This window comes from Onychostoma macrolepis, chromosome 23, assembly GCF_012432095.1.
Source record: "Onychostoma macrolepis isolate SWU-2019 chromosome 23, ASM1243209v1, whole genome shotgun sequence".
Taxonomy (NCBI): domain Eukaryota; kingdom Metazoa; phylum Chordata; class Actinopteri; order Cypriniformes; family Cyprinidae; genus Onychostoma; species Onychostoma macrolepis.
In genome coordinates, this window is record NC_081177.1 from 15775017 (window position 1) to 15792837 (window position 17821).

At 37.9% G+C, this 17821-nt stretch overlaps 1 protein-coding gene across 6 annotated transcripts in view; it reads right to left on the reverse strand.

The window, feature by feature from the left end:
- The window catches only part of agrn (agrin), a 261211-nt gene that overhangs the window by 136848 nt on the left and 106542 nt on the right, over window positions 1-17821 (reverse strand). For all 6 annotated transcript variants that reach the window (XM_058764050.1, XM_058764049.1, XM_058764048.1 and 3 more), the window contains one exon: window positions 11497-11535. In XM_058764050.1, the coding sequence (XP_058620033.1) occupies window positions 11497-11535 (39 nt within the window). The remainder of the gene's footprint in view (window positions 1-11496; window positions 11536-17821) is intronic.

Genomic DNA, 17821 nt, shown 5'->3' on the forward strand with positions numbered 1-17821 from the left:
TTAAATGGGTAAACAGATGGAGTGTTTTCAGGAAACAGACATAAAAAGCTTTTAGAAGAAGCTGGACAATCTGAGCAGAGCTGCACTCAGGTGTGACAGCACACACACACACACACACACACACACAGTAGACTTGTGAGGACTGACAAATCCCAAAATATAAATCCCAGAAACCGTGCTGTCAAACAAAACGGCTTGTACGTTTGAACTCGCATGTTCCGATAGCATTAGCGAAATGAGTTCTCATGCGGTGCTGCCTGGAGTGCAGATCTACACTGACTCTGTATCACTTATTTTTTTCCTTCCCCCTCTCCGTCAGTGCATTACATCATCTTTTAATTATTCATCCTAACTCACACACACACACACACACGCATACCCAATCAGCCTCACTGAAATCTTCCTCAACTCTGCATGTCAATAATGAATCTCAACCACCTCTAAAAATAGTCTGATAGACACCGAAAAAAAGCACAAAAGCTTCTGCTGCTCATCAATTCATGAAAAAACAGCCATTTCAAATTCACATTTAAAGTCTTCAACAAAATCAAAGTGGTCTAAAATAAGAAATCTGTTCTTTTCCTCAACACAACGACTTAATAATGATGAGTGAAACGGACACGCACAGTTGACGGTTACACCCTGGTGACTGATACGATGCTGGCAGGCATTACGCCGCTTATTAAAAAGGTGGCACTTCCTGTTTTGCCGGTAGTCACCTGGGGTAGAGGAGCATATGGCGACTCTAGCACATAATCTCTTTTTCTGGGAGGCTTCCACATGCAACACAAGCACCCCCTCCCGATGATGTCATCGAAAGCCAGACGCCTCCGCGATGGCCGTTCCGTCTCGTATGCATGAGCGAAGATTTGTTGGCTGATGGGAAAAAGTGCAGCGAGAGGTGCCAAGTGCAACGAACACTTGACTTCAATTTCGGCATTGAGCAAAGCAGCCTAAACTAAAGCTGGTACTGTCGATCCGATATAGCAGCAGGTTGTTAGGCATCGCATCAAAGACTGTTATTTCTTCTCGGACGGAGGCCTCAATCGCGAATATCTGACAGCGTGCCGCATGTATTCAGCAGGACTCTGTGGTCTGGAATTATGACTGTAAACTAGAAGGTGCCAGGTGATGTGAAATAGACCTCAGATCTCCAGATCTGCTATCTCCTGCTGAGACCTGCATGGCCAATATCGCAACAGGCCGGGGCTAAAGTAGCCATATCTGCTTCCACGCACTGCTTGTTTCCTTTTCAGCTGTCTGAGGGTGGCTGTTTCTCTTCTGTGATGGATAAGACTGCAGTGTTTCCAGGTGCTGCTGTCTGACTGGAAAATAGATCTGCACTGACCCCTCAAATTCATTTCTGAGCATCATCTGTAATCTTATAAAAAAAGTCTGAAGGACTATGCAGCAGAAAGAGCTTTACAGGATAACCGCAAAGACGGTATAATGGATCACAGGAGCTTGAGTTCGCTGTCACTCGCTTGTGTTCTGCTGGTGACAAAATAGAGGAAAACTTCACAAACAACAGCCATTGTGCTGAAAATTATCCATAACTGATTATGATTACTTGAGCTCTCAGATCTGCACAATTACACCGCATAAAGGAGTATGGATTGTCATGCGAGCTTCCAAAAAAAGACCGGCGATGCTTTATGGGTTTCTAGTCACACAAGAATTGATGCACAAACGGTACTTTAAAGAATAGCAATAGATGCCTTTTTAGAGAAATCCATTGAAATTCATTCTGAAATATTCAACACCTGTATGAAATATTACGTTCAATGCAGTGGAAACAGCATACCAACAATTAAGCATTTCTGAAATGGTCCGCATAAAATACAGTTAAATGTATCGATGGCTGGGCTGAATGCTGACAAGAAAAAAATAAAAATCTCTCATCATTCTATTTACCCTCATATCGTTTCCTGTAAGATTTCTTTTTTGTAAGAAAAACAAAATTAGATATTACACGGAATGTCCCAGGTGCTCTTTTCCACATAATGGAAGTAAATGGGGGACAGACACTGTCAAGCTCCAGAAAAGTGACACAAGCACAAAAAAGAAGCTTCTTAAGCCACTGAATTGCTTTTTCATTCATTTTCAAAATCTCATTATTCACTGATTTTTTTTTATTTTATTCTAATGATAAAAATAATAAATATTCACACATTTTCTTCATTTATTTTAAAATCTTTATTTATTTATTTTTAATTTATGTAGTAATAAAAAAAAAATACCGGTTTGCAGTAGGGCTGCACAATTTAGCCTAAATTTTTGTGATTATATATCAATATAACAACAACAACAACAATAAATAAAACATTATTATTGTTGTTATTATTTTTTATTATGTATAGTATTTCAGTCTGTTTCTCACATAATGCTGTATCACATGGACAAGTCACATAGATTTCTTTTTTGACACTTGGACATTCTGTATGGAAAAGTGCAGCGTGAATATTCTGCTTAATTTCATATGGAATGGAACAATATGATAGTGATGATAACAGAGTGAACTATCCCTATCCTTTAAATAGAAAAAGAACAGATTTTGCAATCCAGCTAAATTTAACTAGCAATTGAAGTTTGAAGACACTGGATTTATTTGACAGTAAGAAGTGCAATCTTCCTATAAAGCCATTCTATAAACTGAGCCACTAGACTGAAATACGACTTTTTCCAAAAACAGAAAGTTTCTGACCCTGACATCTTCCATTTTGACAACCCAACTGGAGCACTGACAGCTCAGAGAAAGCAAAGACTGGCTGCAGGGATCTCTGCCGCACATCCAGACGTGCTCTCACCTCAGCTGGGCCCGATCCAGAGCGTCTGCCCCCTTTCCTTCCTCAGGCATCAACGACAGACACCTCAATCTCATCCAGCCGAGCCTACGGCAGACATTCTCAAGAAATAGCAAAGCAAAAGACAAGCTGATAGAATTGGAGATGTGTGCAGCCCTTCGAGAAGAAGACGATGAGTGAGATGGTTTAGACACAGACGCAAGCAGTGCATGAAGAGAAATGCAAATGACATCTGCATGCTTTCTCATGTTGGGATAAGATGCAGCATCTGAAACGGCCCTCCTGCAGGCATCTCCCCACGACGCAAAGTGTGACTGAAATATTGATACGAATCTAATGTTGAGGTTTCCAGCACTGCGATGCCTAACTAGCTTTTCTCAAAAGCAGTTTGAAAACGCGAGAACATTTTTTCTTATAGTACATTATGCTTTGCCATGAGTATGTCCTCACGGCAGGGTCCTGAGGGGACCAGCCATGAGCCTTGCCTGCGGCCTCGTCGATGCGTAGGAGCCCCTGGGTCAGTAGGTAGTGCTGGAGCCTGGTTTGACTTCTGGGAGGGCCCCTCAGACGGGCTCATTAATTTCAGGAGCCGCAAAACCAGCATTCCTACAGTCTGAGCTAAATGTCCAGGCTGAACTAATTGAGGCAAATCAGTTCCTATCATGATGGACACGGCCTCAGAATGAGGCATGCTGGGAAACAGTACAGGATAACAGCTGGAAGAGATCTCGCCAGGCTCCTGCTGGGATGAACGTCATGCTTAATGTGTTACATATGAGGAAAACGATGGGAGCATAACCTAAAGTTAGTTTTGTTACTCTAGAATGACTTCAACATTCTCATTTTGGCACAAGATATGCTTTTGACTGATTAAAGATGATTAACGCTTCAAGACGTGGTTCAATAATAAGCAAAAGCATTGCTGTGTAACTTGAGCATATTTCCTGCCATATACACAAAGTATTTTATTTATGCATTCATAACGCATCTCCCTTATCACCAAAGGGGTCTTGCACACGTCTTTGTTTATGCACCAGATGACTTTTCTACCCTTTTGTCTTTTTTCCAGATTCTTTTTGCCCCAGCTCTCTTTCTGTCAGAGAGGTGTGTTAAAATTCCTTCCCAAATCGCCACCTTTCCAGCTGCCTGGCTTCTCCTTCTTTGACACATACAATCACTTTCATTATGCAAATGATCTCGATGCAGGCTTCTCCAGAGTTGCATGGCGGAGTTGCAAATGGCTGCATACAAAACAGCCTTTATTTGTCCTCTTTCAATTAAGGATTCCAAGATGTATCATTAAAAGCAAACAGAAGGGTAAAACACATCCTCCCAACAGGCATCTTCCAGCTTCTTTCCCAACGTGAAGAACGATTTAGTAATAAAAACTGCGTGCAAAGATTTTCATGCAGAAATTATGATTCATGTTGGTATGTGTTAAAAATGTAGAGAACAAAATGTAAAAAATAATAATAAATACAATTAGACTATATTGTATTTTATTATTTATTTACTTATTTTTTAAATGAAAATATTCCTTTTAAATTTTTTATTTTAAATCAATTTAAAATCAAATTTGATTTTTATATTTTAAATACTTTATTTAAAGTGACAAAGACAGAGAGAGTCTTTCTGGATATATACATTGAAGGCAACTCAGCTTCCAGGTTTAAATGGTGAATTAGATTTTTCACCTTTTTTGTAACTGACTTGATTGTTTTTTGGATCTATGTTGTATTTATGATATTATCTTGAGATTTAAAGGTGTTTTTTGTATATGTGTATTTGTATCTATATATATTTTCCCCTTCTTTGTTAATCTAAATAATAATAATTTGAATTTAATGGATTTAATGTATTATTATAATATATTATATATATATTTAATATATTATTAATTATATTTACGAAAAATAATTCTCTTTGTGTTGTTTTTACACTTAATCAGGTGACTGTCATGTGACGAATTGATTGTTTAAATGGGCTCTGATTGTGTTTGTAGTTTAACACAACACGTCAGTGTACTTGTGAGTTGTTTTAATGAAAAGCCATATGAGAATTAGTGAACTAGCAAGCAATGATTATATACATGATTATGTGTAACAATTTCAAAAACATAAATGGCGGTAATAACATTTCAGACGTTGTAAAGAGATTCTGAATGATTTCTACTGAGCTGCTGTGTACAATACCCATTAAAAGTTCTTTCAGCCAATGGACTCTACTCAACTGAATTCGACCCACCGAGAAGTCTCTAATTTTCTCCCTTTCATCTTCTGAAGTTAAAACTGAAATCCTTTCAGCACTATATAATACAAAAGCAGCGTCTGCATGCAATATACTCAACAATGCGCCTCTTGATGGAAAGCGACGCTAGTTTACATGCACATGAACACACGCTCACACCTACACAGATAGCCACATCTATCACGATCACTCAAGGCGACGGCTGGCTCTCGGTTCTCGGCAGGCCACTGCCGTAAAAGAGCGAGTGTCAATAGAAATGTTGGCCTCCAGCCTCGCCGGGCTGTCTAAGCACCTTGTCATAATTGTGTGCAGTGGCGCGGAGCACACATGTCAAACAAGCCATTAAGGGGAAGTCTGGGAAACAATACAAATTAGATGAGAATGAGTTGGACTCCTTTCGGGTATATGTGACCGGAGGCAATGGACGAGCACAAATACACACAACTGGGCCCAAACAACTGTCCAGTGCGATATCGGGTCTTGCATAACAGGGAAAAGGGACTGGTCTGCTTCCATGGGTGCAAAGACCTTGTCTGTTTTTGTTAGAAGGCGCGCGAGAGAGAGAGAAGGGGAAAGATCGTGTTTTGGGGGTTTAAACAGGGAGATTTATGGTTTCCTGCACTCTTCATGCAGACCTACTCCATCATGTCAGCAGCAGTCCAGGCACAAACACTGACTGTGCTGCTCCTGCTGCCGCTGGAACATTTGAATAGAATTACAAAGCAGTTTCACCTTACAGTTACACTAGACTGGACAGAGAAGCCGGAGAACACACAATTTAGAGGACAGTGGCCCTCCTGCTGTGAGGATTTGCTTTTATGATGACAATCAAAAACATAATGCTGTGCAAAATCTGACTAGCAAGACACATAGTGAGTCTCTTCATGAAGAAAATTGAGGCGCTATTACAGGGCACAACACGTAACCCATTCAAATATGTACTATTGAGGGTCAGACATAAGCTGGTTAGCATAGCAACAATGGGCCCGTAATTGGGATAAAAACCTCTTTTTCAATTCACAGTTATTCAGAAATATCCGTGTATTGCAGCCTTTTTTAATTGCTTTAAGTCACAGATATTTATATATTAGATATTTATAGTGCATGTTCCTCGGAACACTGTAAAATAAAATAAAGTAAAATAAAACGGTAATGATAATAATACTATATTAATAAATGAATGCAAAGAAATGCTTTTTTCTGCCATTAAAAGCCCAAGTAAAGGCCAACAAACAAATAAATGTGGCTATGTCATATATTGAAGGTAACAGACAGTACCTAGATATATACTATGGCACTGAATAATTACTGTATTCAAGTATTTAGAAGTATACTATTGCTGTATGTAAAAAACACTGTAATACTGTGATAATTTGTGCAAATAAATAAATACACCAAATATTAAGCTGAAAATTATGCATTACTGTTTGCTCATACACTATAATAGTATACCATCCATAAAACAATGATAAATGGTTTGCAGGATCTGTTACATAACTCAAGTCTTGAAAAATTATACTAATAGTAAGACAAGTCAAAGTCTGTGTAATAAAAACTGAAGTGTATGCGACATAATTGGTTTCATAATGAGACTAGAGAGTGTTCTAATTTTAACGGGTGCGATTAACAATTAAAAAACCGATAGGGATTGCCCCCGCATTACGGTCCCATCAAGTCGTTTCGCATTTCCTTGTAAGCCTGTCAACAACATCTGAACCCTGGATCTATGTGCCAAATGATCACATTAATCATACAGCACAACACAACATCTCAAGGTATTCCTGCCTCACTAATGCATCTGTGAATGCTTCAGAAATAGTACTCGATGTTTCATCATCATCCCAAATGCATTACTGCTATGCATTGTAATTATTATTATTAAATCCAAAACTACATCAGTAGACGTATTCCTCTCACAAAGACTGTTTTAGCACACTGCATTCTGCCGTCGTTACCATTCAGGGAGTTAAAAATATCAGGGTGATTCAACTGTTCTGAGAATGGAATTTGTATAAGTAAATTATATAAAATTCATAAAAAATAAATACAACTGTCCTGAGAATGAAATTCTTATAAATAACATAGATAATGTATAATACTTAAAAATTAATTTATATAATAAATTATAGGCCTATATAACATTCATTATGCTCATTTATGATTTATGAATGGCATTTCTGAAGTATTTTTGTCCAACCAACAAGCAGAAAAAACTAAATCAGAAAGAACCCCTGCAGACTCTCCTGACTTTTGTAACAAGGTCTCTTAAAATATGAGATAAGTTGAACTTTTTAGGTTAGCTCAAGCTGTAAAATGAACACTCACGTAAGGTGCATGGACAATGTTACGGTTCCACCATATGACAGTTTTAGTATCATTACATTGAAAATTGTCTTGAAAATGGTATAAATGTTCTTTGAAACCAACGCGAATACAAAGAGCACATCTATAGGAACTTTCTAAGTGTTTTTCCTTTCTTTATCGCAGACACTCTTACTTGCCATTGACCCAAATGCCAATTCGACTTGAACACAAAAGACTGTGAGTGTATATTTTCAATCTGAATCCCAGGTAAAGCCAGAGCCGTGACAAAATCTCACTGATGCGAATGTCAATATGAATTGCTTTCCTCACAATTCTCTGGAACAAACCGGCCACATCTTACATCTACTTTCTTACCCTCGATGCGTAAACTTGCCATCTCTCTCCTCCAGAAATCAATAGCTTCCATTTCTGCGCTGTACACTGCTGAGTTGTGTCAAGAATATGTTAGACAGATTAATATCAAAACAAGCTTTGCCCACACCTCCCCGATTTCCTCTCCATGACAAGCTCTTCTGTTTGTTGCTTATGCAAGCAACTGCTGATTCTACAGAACTACAGAGACAGCCGTTCTCGAGAAATTCTCGCAGTTGTATTTATGTTCAGACAGTACAGAGGGCAACAAAACTTCCAGGCGTAATGTCAAACTCAAAAACTTCGGTGAACGCTCGAGTTAGGTATAACAGTTAATCCCCAGATGAATTTATGCCACATATTTGATATCTTGATACGCACCGTTCTCTGCAAACCAAAAAAAAGAGAGGAGATGAACATGATTTTTCGGGCTCTTTTGTGTGAAATCCATGACATGAAAAGATTTAATTAAGATAAGAGACTAGTAATAATTAATTCTGCTTCCTTCTGTCAAGAACACAGCAATGGCTGAATAAATTACACAAGCCCTGCCTTTTATTTAGTATCGTTTCCCCTTTCCAAAGATGCCGTTTGAGCTTTTCAAAGCTGAAGAAAGTTTGGCAGGGTCTCTGAAAGTTAGTCCACAGCTCGGGCCCACATAAACATCTCAGTCCTACATCCCGCCACCTACTCGATCCAATCTGCTATTATTTTTTTTTGCAGGTACAGCTCGGCCCCGAGGGGGAAAACTCGCTGTGACAAACGCCGAACGGAAGGCTGCATTCAGATGGAGTGTATTCATTACCACACGTCGAGATGCGTAGGAGTGGTTTGTCCGTATCTTACTATCTCATTTCCTACATGACCCAAATTAAAGCAGGAATGCTAGGTGACCTATTGCTGCAGGCGGCATCTTCTCATACGTAACTCCAAAACCGGTCAAAAACATCTGATCTGATGGTAATGAACTACCTGACACAATCCAGTCACTGTTTCTTTGACTCCTTCTAAAAATAACATTAACATGCGGCCAAACCAAGGGCATTCCAAGTACAGAATCCCCTAAAGTTTATTGCTTGGCGCACACAACGTCGTAAGTGGGCCGGATACAAACAAACGAACATTTGTTTTACCGAAAGCAAGATGTTTTCCTCAAGCCAACTTTCTAAACCGCCACAGAGATAATTAACGGGACAAAGCTCTGCCAAATCTTACACGAATGACCTTTGTGTGGGCAACACAACCCTGAGTTTGAGATTCTGGCAGCGTTTGGTTTGCCGACTCGAGCGGCTAAAACTCTGAAGGACATCCGCTTAACAAACGGCCTACAAAATGACGCTAATTAAAGGTTGCTTTGTTGCTTTGTCAGGTTTCAGCTAGTGATTAAACATCTTTTATTTGGAACGGGCAGATGCACATACAAATACGCTTCAAAAGTGGGGGAAACTTCAATACGGATTGGTTTCTGTCATTTGAAGGGGAAATACTTCAATTGTGCTTGTAATAGCGGGATACTTAGATGTCTGTGATGTGATTCCGTTTAATTAAATATCTGTGGATAATTTGGTCTGGGAATGTCATTACGTCCTTGGAACAGGGGACATGTTTTCCCTCTTATGCTCATTTTCCTAATGCTCAGGCTTTTATATAAGTACATCTCAGTCTTGTAACGAATTAATATGGCAATGAAGGATCGGGGATGGAAGTGTAATTGGACAACCGATCTCCCTTGACGCTTAATGGCCTCTGAAGACAGCGGCCGCGGGGCAGGGGATGTGTTAGCCGGGAGGAGAGCTTTCTGCGGGCTTGTGTAGGTCTGGCACATAAAGAACTGTCCGTCTGAGAACTCGCAGAACAATCGGAAATGTAATTAAGAGCTGGCTGCGGCTTTTAAACGCTCGGCTAGAGCGGAAACAAACAGCCGAGGAAGAAGAAACATCCATGTATCGAAAATGTGCAGTGTGATCAATAGCCCACAGTTTGGAAAGCATCAAAGGGGGAATGGAGTTTTGCAACTTCAGTCATTGCCTCGCAATTTCTCTCAGAACTGCAGGTTTTCAAAGCAATCTCTAATGTCGTTAAACTTCTATTAAAAAGCAGTTAGAAGCCTCTATTTCTCTACGAGTCAGATGTATACATTTTAAGTAATTTTTACGAGTTTCCGATCTCTCAAGGAGTAAGGTTAATCAAAACATCAATCAGACATAATTACCCAGCAGTGCCGCATGGACAGTGTTTCAAGGAGATAATAACTATTGTCTTGTAGCTGCAGGGGAATAAAATTCATCTTAAAGCCCGGATTTTCAACACAAGTCTTTTCTCAAACCCTCAGACAGAACATCCTATGAAGCAGGTGATTGGGCAATTATTGTGCAAATCGAGCCTAGACCCAGCAGAGCCGTTTCTTCAAATGCAGTTGTAATCTCGTCAAAATTACTAGAATTTTTTTTGTCAACAATTACAAAAATAGGTTGTGATGCTAATTAACGGCTAATTAATTTAATGTAAACATAATATTGATAAAAATGTGATAAGAAATTAAAAAAAATTCAAGAATAACAGTACACTAACAACCTAGAAAGAGCATGATTGTTTCATATTAATCAAATCATAATCAATAATGTCCGGAATTGACCCAAATTGAACCAGTGAATGAATACTGGCGAACTGAAGTGTTTTACTAGCATACTAGCAGATTAATATATATATATATATATATATATATATATGTGTGTATACACACACACACACACACACACACACAATTACATATATATTAATCACAAATAATATATATAATCACAATTTGTCTACATACATAGATACACATATTATATATTATATTTACACTTGAATATTTGGCTTAATTTTGCATTTGTTTAGTCTCGTCATCGACTAAATATTGACAAAATTTAAAGAACATTTTCACCAATATACAAAAGCCATGATCAAATCATAAAAATGTGTAAAAATGAACACAGCATTGTTCTCAGAGCATTATTACCGTTTGTTTGCTGCTCCTTTGGTCATTCAGGTCTGGTTCGGTGCTAACAACCACGCTGAAAACTTTCAAAATGTTTGCACGTGTGCACTGGAGTTAATTATACCACATGTAATTTCAGCGCATTAATACCGACTACACCCACACATGCAGCTATTTTGTTGGAGTATTTACGACGGTGTCCATAATGAAGCTCCCTCCAGCTCATAAAGAGAAGCATCTCCACTGCCAGCAGCTCAGGAGTAACCTCCAAAGCCCATTTCATGTTGTCGCATATAAATATTCATTAACAGAGTAGGGAAACCAGCTGTTTCTCCCAATTAATCTGTGCAGAGATATGCCATTTGCCAATAAATTGTTGTTGTATAATTAATGACTCTCAGTGCACGGTGACAACTAGAGAAACAATACCTCATTTAATATTGAGATTTATATTCATAAACTTGGCAAAAGCAATCAGCTAATCAGCTTGAGTAATAAACGAAGCTGCGTCCCAAGGCGATGTGGGAAAACTTTAGGCGCATGCCCAAGAAGTCAGCCACCCTGCATCCCACCAGTCTAGATAAATCAAGATGTCAGGAGATTTCTACATCAAAGCAGATGTCCCTCCCTGCTTCTCGCTGACCATGTTAACAGGCTACACACAAGCCGGCGATGGGAAGCGACGCGGCGAGGACGCCCACTTCAAACAGCAAACGGGCCTGAGCTGAGATCATTATCTGTGCAGGTTGAAAACACTCCGGTCAGGGGAATTCATATGGGACTTACCATCAGGAGGAGGAGCCGGTGTGAAGTGAACAGGTTTATCTGCGGAGGAAGAAGAGAGAGAGAGGCACATTAGTTGAAAGGAAGACATCCGGACGGTCTCAGGCGGTCAGCAGTCGTTTCCAATGAGTGAGTGGACAGTGGACTACATGACTCTTTCACAGAGGTTAAATCTAAAAAAGAATAGATTAAGAGAGATCAGTTGGAATATGAGATTAAAAGAATATTGCGGGTTAAATACAACTTGAGCTCTATCGACAGCATCCGTTGCGTGACATGCTGACAAATTTGTTTGCAGTAATGCACTTTCAGCACTGAAATAAATGTTAAAAACATAATGTTTCAATAAAGGCTTGGGGGCAGTAAGATTTTTATTTATTTTTTTGAAAGAAATAAATACTTTTGATTCAGTAAAGGCACATTATGTCAAAAAGTGATCAAGTGATCAAAAGTGACAATAAAGACATTTGCAATATTTGATATGTGACCCTGGACCACAAAACCAGTCATAAGTAGCACAGGTGTAATTGTAGCAATAGCTAACAATACATTGTATGGGTCAAAATTATTATTTTTTTTTATGCCAAAAATCATTAGGATATTAAGTAAAGATCATGTTCCATGAAGATACTTATGAACTTAATTTGGACAACTTTAAACGCGATTTTCTCAATATTTAGATTTATTTATATTTTGCACCCTCAGATTCCAGATTTTCAAAACATATCAGCATATTAGAATGATTTCTGAAGGATCAAGTGACACTGAAGTAGTGTTGTCAAAAGACCCGGTACTTCGGTACCAAGTCGGTACTAAAAAAATGAAAACGTCACGGTACCAGGTTTTTTTAAGTACCGGTGGTACCGAGTACCCGGTCAACCCGGTTCTTGACGCGTATGGCCCGATGATTTCCGCGATGCAGAAAACGCGGACGGAATCTCGGAATCCAGTTATAAAAACGGAATTTACAGTTTAACACGGAATGCCACGTAATTTGTCAAAGTTTGGATGAATTAATCAAAAGTAGGTCATTACACTTAAATCAAATCGCGACACGGACTAGTATCTGTAAATATTAAGCTGCAAAAGTTGATTCAGATATGAATCCCGCATGTTCTGCGAGTCTCTGTGTGAATGAATGAATGAATGAATGGCAGAGACGCGCGTCTTTTTTTACTACATACACTGAAGCGCGCCTGACGCTCGCGGTGATTTCAGCATCTGTCGTCTCAATGAGGACATAAATACATAAACAACATCTACAGAACTGCTCTGAGAGTCACTTCACGAGCATTTTACCGTTTCATTTGAGTAAAACCAGCATCATATCATATAGCTACACACAGAAATTTAAAGGTATTCACGGCAACCCGTCAAAATAAATGTTTATCTTAAAGACATTGGGCCAGAAATATATTACTATTATTTAGTAGAATGTATGTGATGCTATTACTACTGTTGAAAAAATTTAATATTTATTTTTAAAGAAATAATCACACACTATTTCTTCCATATTTTAATTTTAATAGTAAATCCCCTTTATTTACCAAAAAAAATAAAATGTTTAAATTTAATTAATTAAAAGACAAATTAAATTTGGGTGAAACTTTACTGTTTTTCATACTTTTATTACTTGAGGAAAAACTAAAACAATTTAAATAAGTATAAAGAATGGCATTGATTTTTGTACATTTTATTTTTGTTTGACTTTATTATTAAAAATTGTGTTTTTTAATTAGCATGTGGTACCGAAATTGGTATCGAGAACTGTGCATTTTCACTGGTATCGGTACCGAATACTGAAATTTTGGTACTGTGACAACACTACACTGAAGAGTAATAAAAAATATTTAAAATCTAAAAATATTTCATAATATTGATTTTACTGTATATTTGATCAAATAAATTCAGTCTTTGTAAACATAAGAGACTTAAAAATAAATAAATAAATAAATAAATATATATATATATGCATAAATAACACTATCTTACTGACCCCAAACCTTTGAACTAGAAATATGGAATTGCATTCACAGGCTGTACATCAAAAAGCCACAAAAATTGGTTTTCATACAAGACCAAACCAAATGTTCTTGGTCAGACATTCAAATGTCTTGTTGGACAGATGAATCACCAAAAAACAACAAACAAATGAAACATTTGTTTTCTGGAGATACTGACTTGATTCTCTTGTGATCTTGACAACAAAATTGTTTTTTCAAGATTTCAACTTAATTCTTTCATCATTTTAAAAATCATTTTCATTAAAATCTCAACTATTTTCTTCTGATTTAAATAACTTAAGTTTTCTGTTGCTTTTTCGTGGCCATTTCTATGCTCATAGTGCTGCAACATGGATAAGAAAAATTGAGTTTATTTCAGCAACTCATTGAAGCTGAAACATTTTTATGTCTGTCAGTGATAGAGCACTCTACTGTCTAACTGTATGACATTTGTGAAGGAAGCTACAACTTTGGAACATCTGTATGGTAATAGAAAAATACTTGAGAAATCAACATCGCAAAAACAACTTATGTTGAGGTCACAAGAAAATTACAGATCGCAAGAAAACGAGACAGGAAAACAATAATGCTTCTCCCTTCAGGCCTTTTGTACATGCATTGTACATAAGCAACAAACGTCCACAAAAGACTATTATAAAAGAAGATACTTTGAAGAATGTTTTAAATGGTTTTAGACACAATGAAAGTCAATGTGGTTCAAAACATTTGACTTTCATAGTAAGGATAAAAAAACAAAAAAACACTGAGACATTTTTCTAAATATTTTCTTTTGTGTTCCACAATAAAAGAAAGTCGTACAAGTTTGGAACGACACAAGGGTGAGCAAATGATGACAGAATTTACATTTTTGGGTTAACTATCAGTTTAAGCTGTTACACTAATAAATGTTAAAATATTCAGACTACAAAACCAGCCAAAAGTGTTTGGCTGAAACTCATTAAAATCAGCACCGACTGAAAGCGAGAACTGCCACAGAAGTTGGAAGCGACCCCACTCAGTCTAACTTTCCTCCAAACCGAAGTGATTTTGAAAACACTGAACTCGCGTACCTTATTACTCTTGACAGAACCGGCATTTCAACAACATGCGCATGAAGCCATCTAGCTAAAGTGCAGCTACAACACCCTGCTTCTGCAGGCGGGAATAACCAACGCCACAAAACTATCACATCAATTGCCCAGCCAGCCGGTTGCACTTACACACACACACACACACACACACACACTCCCACACACAGGGCCGGAGCTGGAATCTCTGCTCCTCTCTTCACCAGCACCCCCAACTGCCAGGATAGAGTTTAATTTTAGGCTCACTTCAAATTGCTTGTCAACAACTGAGCGCAAGGAAGATTGGAGAGCCGGTGCTGGAGAGAGGGAGAGAGAAAGACAGAAAAACAGAGGTGTGAGGGAACAAGGAAGCGAGAGAGAGGGGGGGAAACGGCTTGCTGTGCTTCTCTCCTTGAATAATGAAGTGTCTGTTGAACTGGTCCGAGAGTCAATCATGACAGTTACAGCGTTTCATCCTGCGGGAAACATCACCAGAGCTGAGGGTGAATAACACACACACAGATGCGTATCATAGAGATAAAACATATACTGCTCACACACTGTAATGCATAACCCTGTGACGCCCCCAAGCACCGCTCGACTTTCTTATATGTCCAGTGGCAGTAGAGGACAAAACAACTGTCTGTGCAGGTCTCACGGGAACGTTTGTTTCACATGTAAATGATACGCGGCTGAGAAATTCAATGCAAGGTTCACCTCAAGCACATTTGCTTTAAATTGTGTCATCTCTATTCATTTATAATGTTGTTGTAAACCTGTGGTTTCTTCTTTGGATCACAAAATAAGATATTGATGTCTCAGTGTCTCAGTTCATACAATGAAAATCAAAGGAATCCAATGCTGTTTGGACTCCACTGACTTTGAAAATATCTTCCTTTTGGGTGAACATTTCTTTTAAGGGAATCGGCAGGGACCTGGTGATACAATACTATATTGATACTTGGGTCACACTGCAATAACATTGCAATTCTTTATGTTAAATTATTCAAAGCTGTTGTATATGCTAGCACAGCTATATAGGAAATTGTTGCCAGGGACAGTTGACAATTTTACAGTTTAATGGTTGTTATACAAAAAGTTGGCCAATTGGTAATTAAAAATGTAAATGTTAAATATTGATAAAAAAGCTATGAATTTTAATTCACGAGACTATAGCGATATTTTCATGCCAAGAATTGACAATATTTTCAAGAAAATTGAGATTAACTGATTAACTACAATTTAAATCGGAGCAAATCTAAATAGGTGAAATTGCAATAGGTCAATGAGCACTCATAAAATTTGCAAAAATGTAAATGTTAAATATTGCTAAAAATAGGAAGGAGAAAAGTATTGCAATATTTTTTATACAATACCAATATTCTCACACCAAGAATTCACGATATTTTTGTGAAAAGGGAGATTAACCACAATCTTAGTAGACTAAATGTACTGTAGCATTAGATCAATACACACTCTATTATTTCTATTCAACCAAAATTCAAACTGAGAATGAGCCAAGAACATAATTGCACAAGTACTGAAGTAATTAAGAATACATGACAAAGAAGCGAGTTAATGATTGCAAAATAACTAAACATAAATCCGAATATTATAGAATCAAGCGAATTCATGTCTTACATATCACTATTTAATGTAAATTTAAATCAATACTGTCATTTCAAACATGCGATTAATCATTGATTTGTTAAATAGCAATGTAAAAAGCATGGTAAGGCAGATACACTCTGCAATTTGTGGCCCCAAATAGACCTCAACTTGAACTGTCAGGCAGGCTATCATATCTGTGCATATACTGTAAGTATGCCAGCCATATGTTTTCATTCAGCGTCTGTCCTCTTTTCCTTTCTGTTTTATTATCTTCTGTTTATTATCAAACATGCTGATGTGTATGTATAGGCTGATGGACTTGGTTGTGGAGCTGAGCAGCTCTAGTCCTGTGTGGCCTCTCTTCTATGTGCCTGCTAAATGAAAATGGAAATGACTAACCTTTGGTCTGTATCCCACTCCAACAAGCTTTCAAACGCTACGATGCACCTCTCCATGTTAATGGTACTTCTTTCACTCCGTCCTGTTTTTTACTCTTCTTTGAGGAGCAGGGATGGAGTGCTCTAACTGAGTTTATGTTTAAATCTAATGGAATCTGTCTGGATTAAATCGATTTTGCGACATGGTCGGCTTATAAATGAACCTCACACTCAGACTCCTTTATTGAGGGATGGAGAGGGCACATTTTTAGAATTTCATGAAGGGCCCTTTTTGGTCTTTTAATATAGATCTAATGCTGAAGCACCGTGGATCTCTTTAAGTGAGGGCACAGGTAAGATTATGAGAAACGAGGTAGGTAATGGTTTACAGAGGGTGCATGGGCCTGAATGCTCTCTTTTTTACTTTTTTCTCCTTTTCCAGGGCCTTTCTTTCAAAAAAATACTAAACAATTATTGTCTCTATACAGAAAAAAGTCACATATATTCTTCTATGTAACTATTTAACAGTATTTTAATATCTATTCAGATGTCCTGAGGCCCAACCAAAGGGCTAATTTAAATTTTGTTGGGTACTTTGTGACCCAATTTGTCAAATATTTCCATTAACAATGCACCAGTGTCTGGAGTGTAATTTCACATGGCATCTTACAAGCTTAATGCTGGAGAACGGCCAAAGACAGCCACTGAACTCAAGTGTAAACAGACCATATACATATGCATGTGTGTCTGACAACCGCTGCACAAGCTTCCTGTTAAAAAGTCATCTAAATTTCAATATCATTAAGAATTTAATGAGACATCAGCACTGATGCATAGCAAGATCATTTTCTAATCAATTAAACTTATTTCTCTAGCAAAGCGTACTAACAAACTCTTACAAAAGCTCCGAAATCATACTGTAGTCTTAGATAACGCGTTTCTATGTAACTGAGAATTCACAGAATAAGAAAACCCGGGATGCAACTGTGCAAAAAGGCAGATAAAACAGGACAGAGATAGTAATACATCTAAAACTGGAAAAGAGCAGCATTACCTGCTGCTCCATGTCATCAAAGCGCACTGTGACATGCTCTGGAGCTCATGTTTCGTCTCCAATCTTTTCTTTGTAAGCACAGTGCCAAAACTATCTGGCAACACACACCGGCTGGCGGGGCACCCTAAGACACCAAAGCGTTTGCAGATTCACTCAAGCAGATACAGTAAGCACTGACGCTAATGCCAAGCTTTCACATCCAAAGGCATTTAATCT